The 22412-nt window shown below is 42.3% G+C and overlaps 1 protein-coding gene across 1 annotated transcript; it reads left to right on the top strand.

Annotated features, from left to right (window-relative positions):
* The first annotated feature begins 4212 nt into the window (after window positions 1–4212).
* Window positions 4213–18488, top strand: LOC130146072 (cytochrome b5). Its single transcript, XM_056331772.1, has 5 exons — window positions 4213–4453; window positions 12114–12242; window positions 14081–14110; window positions 16517–16551; window positions 17373–18488. The coding sequence occupies exons 1-5, from the start codon at window positions 4310–4312 to the stop codon at window positions 17449–17451; spliced, it is 417 nt and encodes a 138-aa protein (XP_056187747.1). The 5' UTR covers window positions 4213–4309; the 3' UTR covers window positions 17452–18488.
* The last annotated feature ends 3924 nt before the right edge of the window (window positions 18489–22412 follow it).

Raw genomic sequence — 22412 nt, 5'->3', positions numbered from 1 at the left:
CACCTGGGTCTTAAAATGAAAAAAATATTTCATTTTCATAAGGCAGATATTTGTTTACAGAACTTTGTAAGTATATGGTATCAAGTAAATGAATAATCAACTACCTTCTGATTAAGATTAGGTAGGCAATATACCATAACTTGGTCAACTGAAACAGACAGCTCAATATACTTTTGCTATAGATAATGCATTAAACTTGAAAAAAATACTATTTACAAGAGTCAAAATATTCAGAGTAAAGACAGGGACAAAAGCATTCTTTCCATCTTCTTCTCAGGCTACGGTGGGGCTGGAATCTATCTAGGATCCAAGACTGTGATGTTAGTCACCTCCTGTGTGGCAAGAAAGTTTAATGCCCAGGAGCTCAACAGAGATCTCACTAGAGTCATACAAAAAACTGTGGCTGGCTTGTGAGAGAGAATGAAAACCACAGAAACATGGAGGCACACTGGAAATCTTTTCCTTTTTCCCCACAGCAGGCTCCCTTCCTAGTGACACAGGGAACTTGGGTGCTCCCTGCTTAAATCCATCTCTCTTCTCAAGCCACAGGTGAACACTGTATTCTAACCTATGAAGAACTGAGTCTTACAGTGGACTGAAATCTGTACTAATCCAGAATCTCATTCAGCTATATGATTAATAAAGAACACAGACAATTTTCTCTCCCATTCTTGCTCTCAAATGAGAGCATTTTGTCTTGGTGGGAATTTTTAGTAAGTACACTCCTACATATCATGAGATGAAAACGTAGCTGGTATTTGGAGTGGAATGTGATTAGACATATAATGGTTCTACCAAAGCTGACTCTCACATTCTAAGCTTTCCTTTATAATAGAAATTATTATTTACATTTTGTGTTCAAGAGTATAAGGCAGTTTTGAGCTCATACCACAGCTGTTATCTTGAAATGCACATAACCTGATATTTCAAGTGAAGTTAGAAAACGCAGTATATGTTCATTGCCATACCACTAACCAGACGTGCTGCAACTCTGTCATTTCTGGAACTTCCTAAAAAGCACCAAAAAGACGAACCAAGAGAACCAGAATTTCAGACTGAGAACGTGATCCTTTGGTGCAGTACTAACAAATTTAATATGAGTGGAAGTAATATGAAGTTATGGCTGTTACCTGCCCCGTTAGATGCCTGTTGTATGCTCCTATGTACTGCCAGGCTCAGCATAAAGGGACTAGAATATTTATGAGAAGAACACCTAACATTTAATTATTTAAGGAAAATACACCTTTTAACTATAGCACCTTCTTTGAAGTCTTTCAAAGAAAAACAGGCAGGTGGAAAGTCTGCTTATTGTGAAAATCCAGGAACAAACACTGCACACCAGAAAAAAGCTGTTTTAATAGTTCTCCCTGCTCCAAACCCTAAAACCCTTCTGGGAAATGGTCTTACCAGTACAGTGAAGACAGCAATAAATACTTTGTTTCCAAACTTTATGAAGTCACCAGGTATTCACCTGAAGAGCAATTTTGAAAATCATGATTAAAAAGACAATGAACTGGAAACATTTTTTGAGGAACAATGTGAAGGATATTTTGCTGTTCTGATTTTGCTTTCCCTTGCTTACAGTGTAACACATTAAAAAGATTAACCTCAGTCATATTCTAGAAAAATCACAAGGTCAGTGTTTTATAACTGTGATTTAAAAGAAAATAACGTTTCCTGGTTTCTTACGCTTAAAGGAAAATACATTTCAAGTTTTATCTAGCAGTCATGAAAAGTACATTTTTTTAAAATGCCAGCCAAGACTACCACTTCATCAGAGAATTCCAAAAGCTACAGCTTAAGGGAAAAGACCATTTTAAACAAATGAGAAAAAAGTCTTGTCCGTTTGCAAACACAGAAAAGAAAAAAGTCTGCGTCCTCAGCTTTCATAATGTTGAAAAGAATCCTCAATGGCCAACTGGGGATTTTTGTGGTGAAGATGTTGTAAAACCCATGTGGCAACGCTCCAGCGATTGGCTTGCTATTTGAGGCCAACTCCCCCGTGGGAACCACTCTGCATTCAGTGTAAGTTAAATCTTCCCAGTCATCTTAAAAGCTAATGGGATAGAGTGCTTGAAAATGGCTTCTCCCTTCAGGGGAGAGGATAAGGAGATTAAGTACCAGTTAAGATAGAACTAGCAGTTATAAATCATAGGAAAGAAACCAAACCGCCTTCTGTACAACTAGGAGAACTTAACATGTGTGGGAGAAATTACATCTTTAGATGCCAATAATCACAAGACGTGAACTTGAAACCACTACAGAGTTCCTGCTGAGCTGAACAGGACATCAGTCAGAGAATGGCTATCACAGGTTTTCTGTCAAAACAGACAAGTAAGTCACAGAGCTTGGCAGAGGTATTTCTTATTTTCAGTAATGACCTGGAAGATGGAATGAAGAGCCTCCTTATTAAAGCTGAGAATGACACCAAGCTGTGAGGGACAGTAGCTACTCCTCCCATTTGGCTGACTGTAATGAACTAGAGATGGTATCTCAAGATTTTGGTGGCATTCAGCAAGGAAGTATGAAGCCGTGCTGCACACAGATAAGCAATAGCACATGCACGGGGTACGGAACAACTACCTAAGCACCAGCTTTGAGGAAAGGTTCCTCAACAGATCATGCCGGGTAAATTGTAGTATGCCGCTGAAGTCATGCTGTAAACAAAGCCCACAAAAAAAGCCCCAGCCTGTAATCACGCTGGAGCACGTTCACAGGGCTGTTGCTGCTGAGGCACCCAAGCAGGGTACAGGTGTGCCACGGACACCCATACTGATTCAAGTAGCAAACAAAGCCATCAAACACATCTGAGGCCAGAGAGAAGGAACCTGGTTTTAGCTTAAACAAACCTGAGGGAAAATAGGGTGGTGAGTAGGTGAAAGGGCATCACCAAGAGAAAGGGAAAGCCCTGCTCCCTGTGCCCTCAGTTCACCAGGTAGCAAGGCAGGTGAGGCGTCGCAGGGAAGCCTCGGCTCAACGCCCGCGGGAGAGCTCTCCCAAGGCAGTGCGAGGGGCTCCTGCGACAGCCGGGAGGTTTTGAGGAGCTACTGTAAGGAAGCACCTCGGGCACCGACGCGCCGCAGGCCGCTGCCGCCCGGCTCCCTCAGGGGCTACGAAGGCAGTCGCGCGTCCCCAGCCTTCCGCGCGAGCAACCGCCGCGCGCCTCCCGCCTTCGGCGCGAGCAACCGCTGCGCGCGGGCTGCGCGGGAGGCGGCTCCGGGACCGTCCGCCCGCCAGCGGCCGCTCCAGCGCCTGGGGCCCTGCCGGCGGCAGTTCGGGGTCACTGAGGGTGCGGGTGTGACTGCCCCGGCCGGCTCCTGGCCTGCTGCAAAACCTGGCAGGAGAGAGCGACGTGCTCCCTGCCGGCACGGGAGGTGGGCGCCCGCACCTGCCACCGCCTCTGCGGGGAGAACCGGCAGCGATCGCGGGGAAGCAAAGGCGGCGGAAGGTACCCGCCGGGCAGCGTGCCCCAGCCGCGGCTTGGTAGGGCTGGGTCGCTGCGGGCCGCCCAGGAGAGCGGGAGACGCAGGTAGCCGTAAGGCCCTGCGTGTGCTGCGGAGCTCGTCCCTTTGCCTGAGGCGGGACGCGACGTGACACGTGACCGGACCGACGGTCCTCACAACAAAGCAGGCGGTCACGGCACCGCTCAGCTCCTGACAACACCCGCGTTTTGTTTCCATTGTAAACAGCTGCTTGCTCCTAACATTAAAATGCGCCGACTGCAACGACGCGATCGCCGGTAAACGAGCAGCACGTTGCCAGAGCGGGGCGCCAGCCTGTTTTGGTGTAAGCAACGCCGCGACTAAACGGCCAGCTGGCTGCCAGGCGGCCCGCCGCTCACTGCCGCCGAAGGCAACAGCACACACCGCCCCCCGCGGCAACGCGCTTCGCCCACTGCCGGTGGGGCTGGGGGGAACCGCGGGGCCGGATCCCAGCGGCGGCCGCGAAAGCAACACGGTGGGGTCGCTGCCCGGGCACCACTGCCCCCATTGCCGCTGTGGCCCATGACCGGCGCTGGGTCACGTGGAAGGCGCCTCCCACCCCGCGACGGGGGGAGGAGGCGGAGCACGCGGCCGCCGACCCACCCCGTGAGTGCCTCTCTCCCGGCCGCCAGCCCGCCGCCTTCTTTGAAAAGCATTCCGCTCCGCCAATGAGGAGCCGGGGGAGGGCGGGGAGGCGGGGCGGTAGCGGCGGTGATAGGCTTGCGGCTCGGCTCCCGTAGGCGTGCGCCGGTGGGAGCGGGGCTGCAGCCTGTTGCGGAGCCGGCGCGGCTGCGGGTGCTGGCGGTGCTGTGTCGTGCCTGGGGGACATGGTGGGCTCCAGCGAGGCCGGGGGCGAGCCGTGGCGCGGCCGCTACTACCGGCTGGAGGAGGTGCAGAAGCACAACAACAGCCAGAGCACCTGGATCATCCTGCACCATCGTATCTACGATGTCACCAAGTTTCTAGATGAGGTGGGTGCCCGGGGAGGGCGGGGAAGCCCCGTGCCGCGCCGCCGGGGCGCTGCGGGTACCGGCGCGCCCCGAGCCCGGCGGTGTGGTGCGGGCTCGCCGGCTGGCCCCGGGGGCTCCCCGCGCCGCGGCCGGGGGCAGCCGCTTGCGGGCTTTCGTCGGCCTCCCCCGGGCGGGGGCGGGCGCTGTGGGTGCCGCCCTCGGCCGGCCCGCGGTAGCGCTCTGCAGGCACGGACGTGTGGCGGCCCCGGGCCTCGGCTGCGGCGCCGGCGGGGCGGGCCCGGCGGGGCAGCGGCCGCCGCTGGGGCAGGAGGCGGCCGGGTGTGCCACCCCCCGGTGGCGTGTGACCTGCTGCTGCAGCCGCGCCCCGCCTGCCCCTGCCCTCGCTGCCGCTGCAAGGGACCGAGGCTCCCGCAGGGCTTCGCTCGTACGGCGCTGCCCGGGCGCAGGGGGGAGCAGCGGCCAGGCAGAGCGCCCTGCCTGTGCTGTTGTGCTTTGGCTCCCCCCGCCCCCCGGTTAACGATCGATGGTTTTGATCGCAGGCTGATGGTTAGCAGTTGATGTAATCGGTGATACTCGTGGCTAATAAGCGTTTTCATTACTGAACTAAAACCTTCTGTTGCAACTACTAGGCAGATTTTGTTAGTATTAAACGTAGCTAGAATTCATTAGCCATATTTTGAATTTTCTCCCTTGCGGCCGTTCTTCCCAATCTGCAAAGATCTAGCATCCAATTAAAAAGAGTTATGGTAGACTTACATTAATTTCTTTAAGAATATAGCACAGATTGGTAGAGATGTGACACAATTCAAGCCTCAGTAGTTCTGTGGCCCCATCTTGACTTTTGTAGCAATAAACACTTGAAATTCAAAGTACAAATTGTGCGTTTTGCAAATAAGAAGTTGGCATGCAATATTTCAAAGGCAGCATTGACACAGGTAATATTTCATTCTTAAGCTGTGTGCCAGCACAAATTGGCTTTTCATTGTAAAACTGATCTACTGACTCTTCCTTAATTCTTTTTCATCCAGCCCTATCCCTGGTCTGGCTTATCTGCAGTTACGGAAATATTTGTTTGGTTATGTGGTCAGGGTAAGGTCAATTTCATTACAGAAGCCCTGGAGGAGAATGCACTCTCTCATGCAGCCCGAGAAATTGAAGTAGCTGTTCTTGGAAACTTGATCAGTTTTGATTGATACAGAATTGTAGAAGCACTTCCAGGATGGGGGCCAAAAAAACCCCAAACCTAACACAACACAAGAAGAAAAACACACTTGACAAAAAAAAAACAAAAACAAAAACCACCAAAACCCAGGGTCTAATGAGCTTGTGGATGTAATTAGTTACACAGACAAGCTGACAGCCTCTTCCTTCAGTACTTGTGATTAAATAGGTAAGTATTAAGAGGCACGATGTTGTGCAGATTTCTTCAAGAACATCTTCATTTCAGACTTCAGGGTAACGTTGCCAATTCAGCAGCATATCAAAAGAATTCAGTTTGTCTGTAAGGAGTTAAATAGTTGTTTCTTGGACAACTGTGTGATGTCTTGCACACTGTGGTACATATGGGTCAAACTGTAGCCTCATGCTAAACAATTTTCAATAGAATACGGCTGGTTTGGGAGCTGAAATTTCTGGGTCATATTCTGAGATTATTCAAATTAATGAGATTGCACAACATGTTTTCAACAAAGTATCTAAATGAAGCTCCTAAGGAAAACTCTTGGATATCTCATCATGTGTACTGTGTTGGTGACTTTCGGGATGGAACCTTTGGATTGAAGAATATTTCACAGCACACTTTCTTACCTTGCTTTTTTTTTTCTTCTTGAGTGCTTTTGATACCCAGTTACTTTATCAAGTGATATGCTAATTCTTTCGATGCTGTCAGACACCCTGAGACATTTACACCTGACAGGAGGAATTGGAGCTAGCCTCTTGCTGATTCCTTCAGTAAGCACTTCTCAGTGAAGTGGATATTAAGTTAGCTGTTTCAATGGCATTGTTGCTAAAACTAGATTTTACTTCTTGCAGGAGTAGAAAAGCTTAAAATATTTCAAGAATTAAATGTAGGCTACTAAAGTAAGTCCAGTAATACTAAAGAGGATGCACTGCTAAAGCATCATCTCACTCCTGCTCTTTCCAAGTGTAAATAGGTAAAAGTATCAGTTTACTAGGGAGCGAAGAACTGGGAACAGAGGCTGGCTTCAGCAGTTTCATTTCTTAATTCAACAAGCAATCTTTCCAGCCACTGCCTTAACCTGTGGAAATAGTTTCTTAATGATTATGAAGTTGTAAACTGTCCAGTGCTTCAGTGTTAAAGACACTCTGGATGCTCTCATACCTAATAAGTGAAAGTATGCTGCTGCTTTTCACTCCATTATAGTGCTTAAAGGGTGTATTTCCTCTGTCTAGCTGTTGTCTCTTCATAAAGCTTGTAGATTTTAGTGAAACTTGTTTGGTTTTGGGAACCATAATCCTCTCTGAACACTTCATTGAAGTTAGCTAGTAAGTGGACAGGGGGGTGAGGGTGTGTATGTGTTGGGAGTGGTGAGGCTAAGCAGGAGTGTAGGCATTGCACAGTGTGACCACTTTAGCTTGGTTTTCTAAGGGCAAGACTTAAGAGAATTTGAAATACAGGTGAAGTGCTGGAGAAGGAAAGGATTGTGTACTTTTGGCACCTTGTCCTAGGGGTTACTGAAGGTGAAGATTCCAGCCACTGCACTTTTATTTTTAAATGCAGATCTTAGGGAAACTTTATAACTTGACTATGTATTTCTGAATTTTCTTGGAGTATCAAAGTATATCCTCTAGGAGAAAGAATCAAGAGATATCAGCTTCTGCAGTGTGGTATATGAAAGCTCTTGGCAAGACAGACTATTCTTGAGACCAGAAACTTGTATGTTACCATTTTCATCCAAAGGCTGTTGGACCCATACAGAAAATATGGGAAACCTTTTCATAGTTTCAGGTCCTACATAATTTAAGGGAAAATAGCTACTAGAAATGCACATGTAATCACAGCAGTATCTTATGGCTGTATCTGCATTGCAGATAATTACATGTATAAATAATATTAAATGTCAATTAATGGATTAAGTATGTTGGTAATGCTTGATGATATTTCTTCATAGTTCAATCTGACTAGTCAGGCTTTGACATCATTCTAATGAGCTAAACAAGAGTAGCTGAGCCTATAAAAACAAGAATTAAATGATCAGTGTCTCGATCTACTTCCCATTGCAGTGGGAGTCCTCTCTATGGCTTTTGTAGGAGCTTGGTTGATCCCTTAAGCTAGGCAGAGAAGCAAGAATAGAAGAATAGAAACATCTCCGCCTGAGAGAAATATCTTGTCCTGGGAGCTAACTATGGTATGTATTTAATATTAATCTAATAGAGGCTTTTGTTTAGGTTACATCAACTGTTGCTGGTCTCAAAATTTAGTGAAAACATTCATGGCCAGTGAACATAGGAGTTTTTTAATAGAGTATGAACTTATTTTCTAAACAAAATGGACAACTCCCACAAAACTTGTTTTGTAATGCTGATCAAATAAAGTGGAGAAAAACAAATACTGTTTTACTTTTGTCAGAATGAAAAAAGTTCTCTCCACTATGTGGCAATAAGTTACATTCGTTCGGTGTGATAGTATTGTGGAGGAGTATCATAGCACTTTCTCTATTTAAAGTAATAAATAGCTAACACGAAAAGGTGCAGGTACTGGCACATTTTGAAGTCTGTCAACTTACCATGTGAATTTGTATTGCAGAATTTTGCGATCTAAGGATTAAAACCAGTGTTATTACTTCCTTAAGCTCTGATGAACCTTGCAGGAGGCTTTGAAAATGCTTTGAAGGGTAACACTTCTTAGCACTGTTCTATGCAAGACACTGCAAGCTGTAACTGTTTGAGTGTGAGTAGCACCCAGGTAGTGGAAATTTCTTTTGCCCTTTGTCTAAAAAACCCCTGATGATGGCTTTCAAAAATACACTCTTATAAAGAGGTCTACTCTCCTAAGCTCCTCAGGTTTTATGTGAATGCAGAAGTTCTGTCCTCTAACTTGAACTGGTGGTGGAAGTAATTTGGAGGGCTCTTTTCAGACTACATGAAAGTACCCTTAAACAAGTATTAGTCTATCACAATGAAGCTGAGGTTCTCTGGGTGTTTCTGGCTCCTTCGCTGCCCCTTTCTGGTTCTTGTTCCCTGTAGTGCAGAAAGCAAAACTTGAATTTATAAGGCTGCCACTGGTGGAGGCCTTTGCTGATCACCCCAAAGTTAAACTGGACCTTAGATTTGACTTTCCCAGAAGTGGGAGGGGGCAGAAATTGTGAATTAGGGTAGTTATACTTCAGTAGTGTCTTAAACTAGGGAACACTGAGAAAATTGCATGACGCTAGCAAGGGGGAGAAGAGGTGGTAGGTGTTGAGGATGAAATAATCTGGGTCAGAAGTGTGTGATGAGAGCAATGAGTTTAACTGTTTATTTGCTTTATCTGAAACTTTCCGATGTGCCGCTGTTAAGAATTAGTCTATGCTATGTACTAGTGCTGGCTCTGTGCAGACTTCTGCTAGGTATGTAACTTAAATATCAATGCTTCTATATTGGGAATGTCCTAGGGATAAGCTAGACCAGCTTAGTTTATCAGTAAAAGCTTTTTCATTTCCCTTGGACCACAATTTTACCTGCAAAAACACTTCAGTTACTTGTATCAGCAGGATTTCAGTTTAGCAGTCACTGTCTCTGTAGGCCTTGGGAGCTTTCCAGTTCCAGGGTGTATCCAGAGGCTTTTCATTGAAGTAGAAAATCTGGTAGCAAGTTTTACTAGGCAGAAGTGTGAACAAAGGCCCTGTGTAAACAACCTTTGAGAAACTCATCGAACCATGGAAAATGCTCAGCTTTTGATAGGAAAGTAATTTATTGCCCTTTGTGAGATATTACAGTTGCTCCCTTTCGTTAGGGGAGGTGAAGTCTTTTCAATAATTGCTTGTATTACAAGCCCTCTGCAAACAACTATAATGTAACTTTGCATCTTTAAGCAGAGGTGCCATGTAAAAGGAAAGTGTTTAGTTTTCAAGTACTTTGTCTAGTAGGTTAGTAGCAACATCATCTGCTAGATGGCTTAAATTGGGAACTCCGTGTGATTCTCTCAACCTTAGTCTTGCTGTCATGAGGAAAAAATACTACTGGTTTTCCAGTTGTGGTGGCAGAGGTCTGGGTGGCTTTTCCCTTTCCTGTCATGTGTGATAGCTCCTGAGGGGGTTGGTCATAGTCACTTTGTTGACACTAATATTATGGGTTTGTAGACAGAGGGATAAGTTACTAATTAGCTCAAAACCTAATTCTACAGAGAAAAAAAGCTGACCGTGTAGCTACAGGGTTGCTTTGTAGTGGCACAAGGGAGGGATTTGGGAACAAATTAGTGTATGTTCTGTAACCAGCAACCTGAGAGTAGTTTAAGTACTCTGTGAAGTAGTTTTAATGTAGATGCAGTTATACTAGTAGATATCCATTTAGATGGTTGGTGAAGTTTTTGGAGGAACTAGTGCAGACTACATGATCTTGACAACTTGCTGGAGCAGCTGGTGTTTTAACTACTTGTAGGAGTAGGGTTTGGTTTCATTGCAATGCATGAGTGTGTGCCTATATGCTGCTCATGCTACTAGTGCTTTGTGGGTAGTTTAACTGTGGTGCCTTTTGCTACTTGTTGATGTAGTCTTTGTTAAGCATGTTTTGCAGCTCTTTCTGCAGAAGAGGGTATATATAGTCTATTTTGGGCAGCACAATTCTTTAGCATGATACTAAAAAACAAACACAACCTCCCAAAACCCCATGCTGCTGAAGGAATTCGAGGACTTAGTTGTGGCATATCTGGGAGACCCTGTTAGACCCAAGTTCAGCTTCTTAGATGTGCTGTATATTTCAAGGCACTGAACTTGTGTGAGCCTTCAACTTTTGTCCAGTTGAATACTTATCAGAATGCATTCAAGGGCAGGATTTCTGTGAGCATGCCATATTTGCACATCTGCTTGCGTAATCTTCACTCTGCATGTACCCTTTTAACCTTTTTTGGCTCAGCTGCTGTGCCTAGTCTTTTTTATCAATTGCTTAATCTTGCTTTTGCTTAGTCATTGTAGAGATCCCTTACCCTTGTAGCTGTGATATCTTGGCTCTTTAAGAAACAAAAAAGAACACTTTTTTTTTTTAAAGCAACTTTCTTAATTTATTAAAATAACTGCCTTTAATGCAAAGATTCCAGTTTTGGAGTTCTGGTACTGCTGGAAACTGGTAGTAATAGTGTCTTTCTGATCCATATGAACAAGTCTTATTTTTTTGGAAGAGAAGGATTGATGGGAGATTAGTATGGTGGATTTGAAGTAAATGCAAACCTGAATTCCCTAAACTAACATAAATGCTTGTGCCATTTCTTTAATATACTGCCTAAGCATAGCCTTTCCGTTCCGCTATGTTCCAGGCAAGTTGACCCTAAATAGTAGATTTTTTTCCTATTTTTGTAACTTTAGATGCTGTAGTCAGAAACATTAAGAACAGAATTGAGGCTCCAAAGACTTATTTCTTCTGTCACTGGTAAAGTGTTAGAACTTACTTCATGGTCACCTTAATCCAAGGCAGTAGTACTAAAATGTTTTCAACTTGCTTACCTAATCATTCCTGGTGTTTATGTAGTAGTTTCCTACTTAAAAGTTGAGTGGTGAATTTTTATGGCATGTTACTTACCTGTTGTATGAATGAGTAAGTTGAAGCTGGAAGAATTCTGAACTAGAACATGTGATATATCTTGCAGTATGTACAGAGTTATTTGGTAGATGAAGATGTGGAACTGCATACAGTCCCAAAAGGGCATCCTGGGGAGGAATAAAAGTCAATGGAGAACAGGGATTTCTGTTAAGGGAGTGGTGATGGGTTGAGGCATTAGGATATACTGGGAGACAGCTTGTTTACATCTTGAGGTTTTTATCAGCAATGTAGTTCTGGGTTTCCTTAGTCTGCTAAAACCAAATTGCTTTTCTAGTGACTTGTATGAGCTTTCAGTTGTGCTTAACCTTTAAGGGTCCCTTCCAAAAGAAATTATTGTATGATTATCTAGTAAGACACTGCGTAACTGTTTATCTGGTGTGACCCCCCAGCTCAAATTGGAATTAAGTTCAGGTTCCTTAGTGCCTTGTGCAGGCAACCTCAAAGGCTGGAGATTCTGCATGCTCCCTTGCCAACTTGTTTCAGTGCTTGGTTGCTCTTATGAATACCTTTAGTTAGATCTACCTGGAATATTCTTGCTGCAACTTAAACTTTTTTGCCTTTATCCTTTTGTTATAGAAAGCATTTGGGTAAAAATGTAAATTTCTTGCAGAAATGAGAACATGGAATGCGTCTTTAGGTAACAGTGGGGCTAAGAAGAGTGACTGATTCCCATAATGTTCTAAATGCTTTAGTCTCTAGGAGTACAAACTTAGTTTCCTTGGTTTTGGCTTCAGAGAGTACATACATAAAGCTCTCTAGTTGAACAGAGGGTCATGTTTGCTTTTAGAAGTCTAGCAGCTGTTTTTGCAAGGAAACTTTATTTTTAGAAATGTAGAAATGAAGAATTTACGTTTTTAGAGTGTGGAGTGGCTTTTAGTAACAAATTCAAACTCATTAAAAATTACAGCACCCAGGTGGTGAAGAGGTCCTTAGGGAGCAAGCTGGGGGAGATGCTACTGAGAACTTTGAAGATGTTGGCCATTCTACAGATGCAAGAAAACTGTCAGAAACCTTTATTGTTGGGGAACTTCATCCGGTGAGTATGAGAGTACCAGTACTTGCTGTTACTGTAGAGCAGGGGTCCTCAAACTTTTTAAGCAGGCGGCCGGCGTGCGGATGAAGTGGCAGGCAGTCATCTACGGCTGCTTGGTTTCCCTCCCTAACCGGCAGCGGAGGGGGAGGGATAGGGGGGTTCTGTAAGTACCGGGGCCAGATTGGGGACCCTGGGGGGCCATCTCCAGCCCGCGGGCCGTAGTTTGAGGACCCCTGCTGTAGTGTCTTTGCATCTAGTTACTTCTCTGTAATTCACTTCAGAATAATGGAGGGCTGCTAGACTGGTTAGATGCTAGCCCTTCAGCTGTGTATGGGTAGACCTAGGCTGCAGATAGATTGTACACCCTGCAATGTGAAGAGATTTGATGAGTGTAGTGTCAGGATGGTCACATCTGAAAGTTTGCTGCTTTGAAATACTTTACAGCATAGTTCTTGAATAAGATGAATACAGAATCATGCCACTTCTAGTGTACCCTGTGAGCTCTATGAGACTTTATAACCCCTGAAGGTCCTATGTCAGAATGTCTAGACCTTTTCTTTGTCAATATGCAAAGTGATTGCTAACAGCTGCTTTCATCATTGTAAATACATATGCCAGGCTTCCATCTGGATCTAAAAGTATAATCCTGGCTCTTCATATGTATGTTTAGAAAACAGCAGTTTACTTCTGGTTTGATACTGTCTTCCCCCCTTGTCTGGCTCTCCCTGTTTTGAGCTGTATCAGTGTTCCCTACTCATAGTTGTCAGGGTTCTTTATGATCTCTTCCCACTGGATCATCTGTCACTTCTTCACTGTCCTTACCATTTTCTGTACTTTTAACAAACGCCTTCCTGTTGCCTCAAGTTTTAAAGGATTTATTTCTAGCTACAGAGCTGATGCCTTGACTTCCTTCAGATAAACCCTATTTAAGCTCTCCTGCATCTTAATGTTTGAAAACCACTTGTTAGATTTAGGCTGCTAGCGCGCCAATCTGCTCTACTTCACTGCCTGTCCCTGCCTCTTCTCTTTTCCTCTTCTGTTTTGTCTTACATTTGGGATAAACATCACTGTCTTGAGTAGTATGTTTCAGAGTAGGATTCCTGACCTTGTTTGTCTTAGGTCCTCTCATGATAAATATTAATAGTGTAGCTTCTAATACTAAATAATTAATCTCTCATGCACATTTTTAACCTTGCAGGCTTGTCTTCTATTTCAAATGGCAGCTGATGCCAGTGAAGTTATTCTTAACATGGCTATGTCTTCTTCCTTGTTGGACAAGTGTGTTTTCATTGGATATGAAACAAACAGCTTGATAGTTCAATGTACAAATACAGTACTGTCAAGAAAATATACTGTTGAGCTTTTTTGTAATGAATGTGACTATTCAAGTAAAACATGAGGTTTTGAATTTGGGACATTTTCACTGGATGTTGGACCAAAACTATTTAGGTGACTTTGCCTGATTAAAATGAGTAGACTAGGTAGAAGTAAACTGATACAACTGCAATCAGTATATAAGCTAAGGTTATGTACTGTTCAGAGACGGTGAATAATCTTAGAAAATATAGTACATCAGTAAATACAAAACCATGGACATGAGAAACAATGAAATATGTTGGAGACTCAGGTTTCCCTTTATTGTATACTGGGAAGTTATTATCTAAGGAAGTGATCTTGTGTAGCTCAAAATCATACACTGACATCTACTTTTTGCGAGTCTGTTTCCGAGGTAAAAATAGGTACACATTAACAGAATAAATTGCAAACTGAATTTAGTGGTATGTAGTTTTTTTTAATGACTTGGGACTCCGTCTGAATGTTGTTTTCTTGTTTTCCTGCAGGATGATAGAGGGAAGCTTCAGAAACCAACAGTAAGTGCGTTTCTTGAAATGCAGTGGTTTCTTCTGGGCATTAGGAGGGGTAGTGTCCACCTGTAAATGGTATATCCCCAGAGGCAAAAATAATTCAGCTTGATTTAAGTGGTGTTTCAGGTCATAAACCTCCTAAATCTGTTGATCTGACTTGGAATTACTCTTCCTGTTAGCTGTTTGTTTGTTTTTTTTAATTTGTGTGGGTTTGAACCAAGAGTTTACTAAGTGTGAGGCATTACACTATAGCAGAAACATGACTCTAGAATCAGTCAATGGTTTTCTAATATTTAGTTTAAGAAAAAAATACCCATTTATTAACAGAGTGGATTAAATAAGTGTTTGTAGGGAAAAAATGTGATGCTGAACAATATATTGGTAACAGTAGCAGATAGAGAATGTAGAGGCATTTGATTGCTGTATTATATATCTGTTGATTTGCAATTGTGAACCCTTTCAAGGTGAAAATGCTGTTTGCTTCCTGTTTCGGTAGATTTTGCTGAGTGTCCTGTCAATGCAGGATTGCACATACTTTATAGGTTTTTTTTTCTCCTGTCTTTAGTAGAATGAAGTTGTGTTGGCACTGGACTATCAAACTCAAAAAATTCAGATGCCCCTTAAAAGGAGCAAGTGCTTCAGAGATTACTATGTACAGCTGCTGCTGCTGTGTGTCTAGAGGATGCTTGTTTGGGGCTGGCTTAACAGTACAGCAGTGTGCTTAGGAAATAGTTGAAGATTATTTTTAAATGAAGTGGAGTAGGATCTTATAAGAGATTATCTTAAGAAACAATCACTTTTGTAAGATCTTATAATATGAATAGGTTAAAGAAAAGAAAATTAAATATATATGCTGAAATGTTCAATATAGCAATTCTGAATTTTATTACTAATTAAGGACTGGAACTAGTATACCATTAAGAGTCATTACTCCAGTTTAGAACTTCTTCCCACCAAGAATAACATCTGCTGTTCAGATTTCTTTTGAAATTCAGGACAGTTTACGCTTAAGTTGGAAGAGCAGCAGCCATAAATGCAACCGAGGAACACAGCCCAGTGTAAGCTGCGGTATACAATCCCTCGATTAAGCTTACAGGGACTTACTAAACTGAAGTACTTACTCTAATACGAGTTTGGCCAAAGCGTGGTCCATTGGGAGTTAAGATGTATCCAAATGACTTTTTACTACACTCCTATCTGGTTTATTCCCTTGTTTTAGTGCTGGTCATAATTATCTACACTGACATGCATGTGTTCCGTGATTCCAGAAGGAAGCTGGAGCACTTTCCTCCAGCAGGACATGTGGGTGCAGCTGATAAGACAGTTTCACTTTACTTTGCAGTCTGGGTGGGTAACATGACAGGTTAGGCCCTGTGCCCTGGCTCTCGAGGAGCTGTCGGGAGGCCTTGTGCTTTCAAATGTCCTTCTTGTCCTTCCACTGTATTTAAAGTACCCTCAGTGTACATGTCCAGTGGCACAGTGTTTAAAAACAGGTTTGATGCCCTGGGCTGTATTGCTCTTACTGTCTTGGTATGTGGGGAACCATCCCCTGGTGCTGGATGTGGGGAGCCTGTTGTAGAAGGTGTTAGCCTTGATAATGTGGGTGCAAGCTGTGCTGTGCTGTCAGGTTTGGGACTAGTTTTTCATAGGTATGTTAACAAAACTCATGTAGATGTAATCACCGAGTCTTATTCTTGTGAACATGGTATTTGTCACAGGTAAATCTATGATGATTTGGGTGCTTGTAGTCTGTTTGAACCTATGAGAGGATGTTAGGAATCTTTCATTTTGTAAATGAATTGCAAATATTCTGATACTGAAGCAATTCATTTATGAACGATGGACCTTGTATCACTAAACTTAAGTAGAGTTTTAATGCTTAGATCTTTTAAGTGCACTTAGGGACATGTGCAATTAGTAGTATTCAAACTAATTAAGTCTTCATGTAAATTGTGCATGTGTACCCAGCTGTGATTTGATCTTGTAGTGCTTCTTTTTCTACGCAAACTGAACAAGAAGTCCATATCAGTATTAGAAACAACTGTAACTGATTCATGGGCGGTTTGAAATACCATGCTAAAATACTGAATTTTATATCCACAAGGGTTATTAATTAGTAGCTTTCTGTATGTAGGTTTGATATAAGAAATAACTTAATGAAAAACTTGCAGCAAAATTCCTTGTGATCATATTTTTTTTAAGTTCTGATGTGGTGTTGACTACAGAAACAGGCTACTGTATTAGAAGCTAGCAGCAGTTACAGGAATTCTGAGAAAATGCTTTCCAAATGCAATGTACTGGGTTGTTTTTACATTAGTCCCACTTAATGAGTTTTGAGAAATTGAGGAGCTAGTTAAGATGGAGAAGGGGTGTCTGCCTAATGTAAGTATCTTTTTGTGCTTTGCTTTCCAGGAAACTCTTATTACCACTACTCAGTCCAATTCCAGGTATAGTATGACACCTGAAGTCAAACTTGAAGTTCCTTATGTTTATGTTTCTGAAGCTTAGAAAGCTGAACAGCTTCTACCTGCTGTCAGAAGATGGTGCAGGAAAATTCTGTTCTACGTAAAGGCCATGTTGGCATCTCTATGAGCATGTTAGCTTACAAGCTAATTTTTTCTCCTCATTGATGTGTATCAGTATCTACCAAATGGTTTCTGTTGCACAAGCCTTTATTTCTGGAGGCTACCAGATGAATAGAAGGTATATGATGCCATTGCTAACTTTTTTTTACTGACATGGACACAACACTTTAAAATTTGTTGTAACTGTTGCATCTAAGGGAAGTAAGAGGATTGTTTGTCTGTAAGGAGGAAAATCTGTCAGAACTGGGAGACCACTTTGGAATACCACTGAATCAAACCTTTTATAGGTACATGCTGCTGACAACTGTCTGTTGCTGTAAGCTCAGGGGGGTTGTTCCATCCATGCCTCTCTGGGTGGGGAGCGTAGGTGCCTGAAAGTATCATTTGATGCTGCCATTTAAATGGCTTTTGAATCAATGATGTTTTTGGCAGCACGCCATGACTCTAAACCTGTCTGCAGTCTTACTCTTCTCTAGTAAGCAAACTTCTGGTAAGGTCTAGTATAAACTATAATGGTACAAGCTTTTTTACTTGACTAGGGTATTACTGGCCAGCCCAGGTGTTCTGTTGCCCTAACTTTGAAATATTTGTTGGAGTGGGGAGAAAGGACTTCTTTAAATAATGACTTTTTAAACTTGTTGGTTGTTGTTTCCTAAACTTCTGTTTCAAAAACTTCCTTCTAGTTCATGGTCCAACTGGGTGATCCCGGCAATAGCAGCAATTATTGTGGCCCTGATGTATCGTTCCTACATGTCAGAGTAAGCGCCTTACAGAGAACTAATGCAAGAAGAGACTGATCTGGGAGAGAATATAAGCAATCCTAACCCAGTATGTTCCCAGACAAAAGCCTGATGTCTGAAGAGAAATTCAACTTTTTCAGAAAACTGAACAATTCTTTTCTGCTGTGCACTTTTCTTAATGTTGCCTTCTTATTTGCTGTTCTGAAGGGATAAAGAGGCAGCATTTCTTTTTGTATAACAATTTTATTCTCCACTGAATTATTTGATTACTGTATGGGTTTCTGTGTTAGAATATTGGTTTGTATGTAACACTCTGATTGTGTTTCCCTTTAACCTGTAAAGAGAGTCCTATGGACCCCATTACTTATAAATTTTACAGCTTTAAATGACTACCAAAACTGTGTACATGTATTTGTCCATGTACACAACTTCAATTAACTTACTACATTTAAGAAAACATAATTTTTATGTTTGAATGAAATGCTAATTAAATGTAATTAAAAAAAAAAAAGCAGAGTTGGAGTAGTAGGTACTGGTGCCCATAAGTGATTGGTCCCTACCAATCAGGCTATAATGAGCTGACTTTTTTCTTTTCCCCCTTTCCTCTTGACATCTTCTCTTATAGTTGTTGTAGATGCTGCTACTAGCAAACCATTCTCTTGGCTCACATTGAAAATTTCAGGTGATACATGAAACCCAATGTTTGGCTCAATTATGTCTGTCTCAGTTTTGTGAAGAGTAGCTGTTTTTTGCAAAAAAAAAAAAAGGCAGAAAAAAGTAACTGCTATGAAATAATACTGTTCCTGCCAAGCACTCAGGTGACTAAATTTTTTCTGGAACTTTTAGACTTTTACGAAATCTTCACCTTTGTCATGTACATTGTGGGGGGGGAAAACATGGAATCTGTTTCTGACTGTTCTATGATGTGCTCCTTGGTGCTTTACTATGAAGAGATGACTATTTTCACTGCTAAATACAAGATAACTGAAAGTTTGCATTTTGTGGTGAACATTTTTAGCCATATGTAAATGATCATGAATAAAAGTTTAATTGCTTATTCTTGCTGGCTCAAACACATTCATTTCAAACTTTCTGGAAGGGATCCTATTGCATATTGGGATGCTTATCAAAGTACCTCTTTGGTGCATGCTGAAAGTCCTTTATGCAGGGAAGTTGCATGTAACAAGGGAGAAAGTGTATAATGGAGCAGTTAGCATAGAAAAATGTTTTCGTTAGTGTGATCTCAACATCAACTAGTGACTTTAGCAGTGATTTGACCCTGAGTCTGTGCCTCCCTGACATTCATCAGGACTTGAAACACTGTTCTAAAGGGTGCCTCTTGGCAGCAATAGGGAGGATGTATGTAGTTCATGTCCTGTATCACGTCAAATCAAATTGAAAGATAGTGTACAGTAAACATGAGCTTTAAAAAAGGAAAAAAAATAATACTTGGTGGGGAGTGGGGCTGGGGGGAGGAGTGCTCTGACTTCAGGAGATTGTCTTGTGCATGTGTAGGAATATGTCAATACAGGAATTCTTTAAGAATTTGTTAATTGTGGGAATTCCTTTACTGTTACAGCAAATAAGGTCATCTCATATAGTTTGAACTGTGAAAGTGTTTTTAGTTTCTGTTACACTTGTACTCATGTGTTCTGTCAGACTTGGTTTACAGAAGGTACATGTACACTTACAGTAGATCCCATCAATTTCTTTACCTTGGAAATTTTATCCTGCAGTATAAATGGAGGTATTTGCGATTGTGTCTAGGAAAAGCCCTAGCTTTTCCTCTGAATGTGGTGAAGTAGAGTTTAAAAACTCAGGTTTTGCTGACTTTCTTTTTTTACAGATAACCTTTAAAAGGTATATATTAACTCTGAGTTGGTATTTAAACTCACAAATCAAGTCTGAAGTGTGGAATTTTCTGTTACTTTTTAAAGTAACATCTGTGTTCACATATCTAGGTGAAGGGAAAAGCCCAGCAACTTCAGAATGTTTAACCTTTCTTCCCCCTGCTACGCCCACCCCCCCTCACCCCGAGAATGTCAGACTGATAATTATGACCCTAGCAGTGGACAGGGCAGTGCAATCAGAGTGGGTCATGAAGAGAAAACACTTGCTGCGAAAGGCCTTTTTTCTACAATGTGTATATTTGGGGAGTTTTAGTATGGTATAGGTGTGTTTGGGTCCCACATACTGGGTGTTTATGCAGTCTCGTGGAGTACCTGTGCAAGCTCAGTCCCACCTAAAAGCAGTTGAGCTGACCCATGCAGGGAACTTCCACAGTGTGAGCCAAAAGCACGCTGAGCGGGGATGAGTAGGCCGTGCTTCAAAAACTCATGCAACTTAAAATGCCGATGTAGATAGATGTACACTGCTCGTTCCCTGTGGCTGGTCTGTTGATATTCCCTTCACCAGTGCTGATGTCAGTTGCTCCTCAGAGATGGATGTGGCTGTTTCAGATTTTTGAATGTAAACTGATAAAACTGTAAACTAAAAATGTTATCAGGCTTATGATTTTCCTTTTTAATACCCTAAGGTTAGAGCTGTTTTCCATAGGGGGTCACACAGGAGTTTTTGTGTGACGAGTTTTTGTGTGACTAGCTTTTGATTATGAATATAAGAGGAAGAGAAAAGGTATATGGGTGTGGAGCGAGTGAGTATGCTATTGAAAAAGGAGTCGAGTGAATTAAGGATAGTCAATGTTTTTACAGTCTGACAGCAAAAAAGAAAAGAATAGTTTGCTTTCTTCTTAGAACAAAATCTTTTGTGGCCAGATCTGATCTGAAGGCATTTGCCCTAACTGTCTGACAATTAACTTTAATACTAATTTTTATTTGGAGAGGCTGCTTTTGGTGGTTAATGCTTTAAATCAGATGTCATGTCTACTTGTACAACCTCACAGTGCTTATACTGCCTTAAATTATTTGAGCACTACATTTTTGGCCTTCATTTCCTTATCCTCTGTTGTTCACAAGGATGCAATAGTGGCAGAGAGTTCCCTCAAATGGAGACAGCCTTGGCTTCCTCGTGGTGTCTCTGGAGTAAAGCCAGCACAACTTGTTCACTTGATCCCTGGGCTACGATGAGGAGAAAATTGTGCGCTGTCCATTTCTCTTGCTCACTTGCTTTGGCACACTGGTCCAATGCCTGTCTCTTGTTCCAAGTGCTGTGCTGCAGCCAGGATTTTGCAGAATGCTGGAGAGGAACAGGCAAGGGGGTAAAAGCTAGGGAAATGGAAGCTGATCATAAGTTTTCTTCAGAGGCAAAAAAAATGGGAAGGTGCTATTGTTTTTATTTTCTGAATGTTTGACTACCGAGGGTAGATGAATGCTTATAAATTCTTTGCCATTTTGAGCAAAATTGTTACTGTATTTTCTGCAAAACTGACAATGATGGTTATTAACTGAAGCTCAGAGTGCCATACAAAACACGTAGAACATAACAGTATTACGGCATTTTCTCCTGAATGTAGAAAAGGATTTCAGAAACAGCATGTAAGGAACAAGGAGCGGCAGGAAGCTTATCCTCTTGTATGCTGAGCTCTGGTGCCTGACCAGATCTGAGGTGAAGCTAGTAACTAATGGATCATATATTTGTGTTTTACTTTCTTTGCATACTATATTACATTCCTTGTCATGATCAATTAATTATGTGTTGAAACATTTTGAGTTTTGAATGACCTCGTTTATAAATAGGTGGGCAGACAAGCACATGAATTAATGAGAAATGTTGGAACATTGGATCTCGGTAGATGGTTAATGCTGGATTTTCTCCTTTTTGTGTAAACTAGTTAGACTTGTTCTTAATCTCCTTACATGTAAGAGTGAGAAGAGTGAGCATAAAACAATCCTCGACATTTTCTCTGCCAGCTTTCTAAAACTGGGAATGTACAATGCAATTACTGGTCTATGTGGATAGCTGGTAGAACAGACTGGACTGTGCTGCAGTCTCGTGTATAAGGAATAGATTTTTACCTTTACCCTGTGTAGTATAATTTCTGTCCCTGTGTCTTTCACTTTGCTGCACTTAGGCAGAGAGCAGACTGCCAAGAGCTGTCAGTTCTGTTCAGTGAGGGGAAAGTAGCACTATCAGGCAAGACAGAGGAAAACCTTAGCGAAGGTTTTTTGGTATCTTTGGATAGAACTCACTTGGACACTCAGAGCCCAAGAACTGGACCCAGTGGCACAGTTACCACAGCACCTTGCTTTTTTCCTTAGGCCCTGGTCTATGGTTAAAACTGACCAACTGATCCTCTTGCAGGGTGAGAGCACTCCACTGTTATCTGTGGAGTGCCACCAGCTTAGGTCCTGGATGAATGTGGCCTGGTATTGTTTGAAATTAAAAGGTTTTCACCTGGTAGCTGTGGGAAAATGACCCTGGAAACTGCTTCAAGGTCTAGGAAGGGGTGGTTAGAGAAAAACAGGTAAGCCAAGCAAGGGGAGTGCTTTCCTAAATGACTTACTGAAAATAAGGAAAGGTCATTCTTCTGTCACATTCAGTTATCACAGATTTCTGAGGCCAGTTGATGCTTTTAGTGTCACTTGTCTGGTCTTAACATGACTTGCAGAGATATCCTTAAGAGCATAAGAAATACGTTGTCTACATAGGTGTTGAGGGTGGACATGAAAGCAGAGCTTAGCCTGCTGCTTAGAGGTCTGCAGGTTGGTGGGCTGGTAACTGGAAACAAGCATGTCCTTTCATTTGTAAACAGAATAGTTTCCCAACTTATATTTATTCAGATCCATTTCCAGAGTAGTAGTCAGTCGGTAATGTTCTCTGCATCCGTCAGAGGAGGACAAGCAATTTATGAATATTAAAGGATAGTTGGTATTTGAGCAGTCACGGCTTCAGGGATTAGAATAAGAAGACCTTGTTATTGTTATGATTCTGTAGAACTACTTTTTGACCCTATCAAGTAACAAAGACATTTGAGTAAAAAAGGTCATTATATGCTTCGTTATCATGGTGAGATCTTCAGGCCTG

Source organism: Falco biarmicus, chromosome 3 (assembly GCF_023638135.1).
Source record: "Falco biarmicus isolate bFalBia1 chromosome 3, bFalBia1.pri, whole genome shotgun sequence".
Taxonomy (NCBI): Eukaryota; Metazoa; Chordata; class Aves; order Falconiformes; family Falconidae; genus Falco; species Falco biarmicus.
This window is presented reverse-complemented; position numbering and strand designations above follow the sequence as displayed.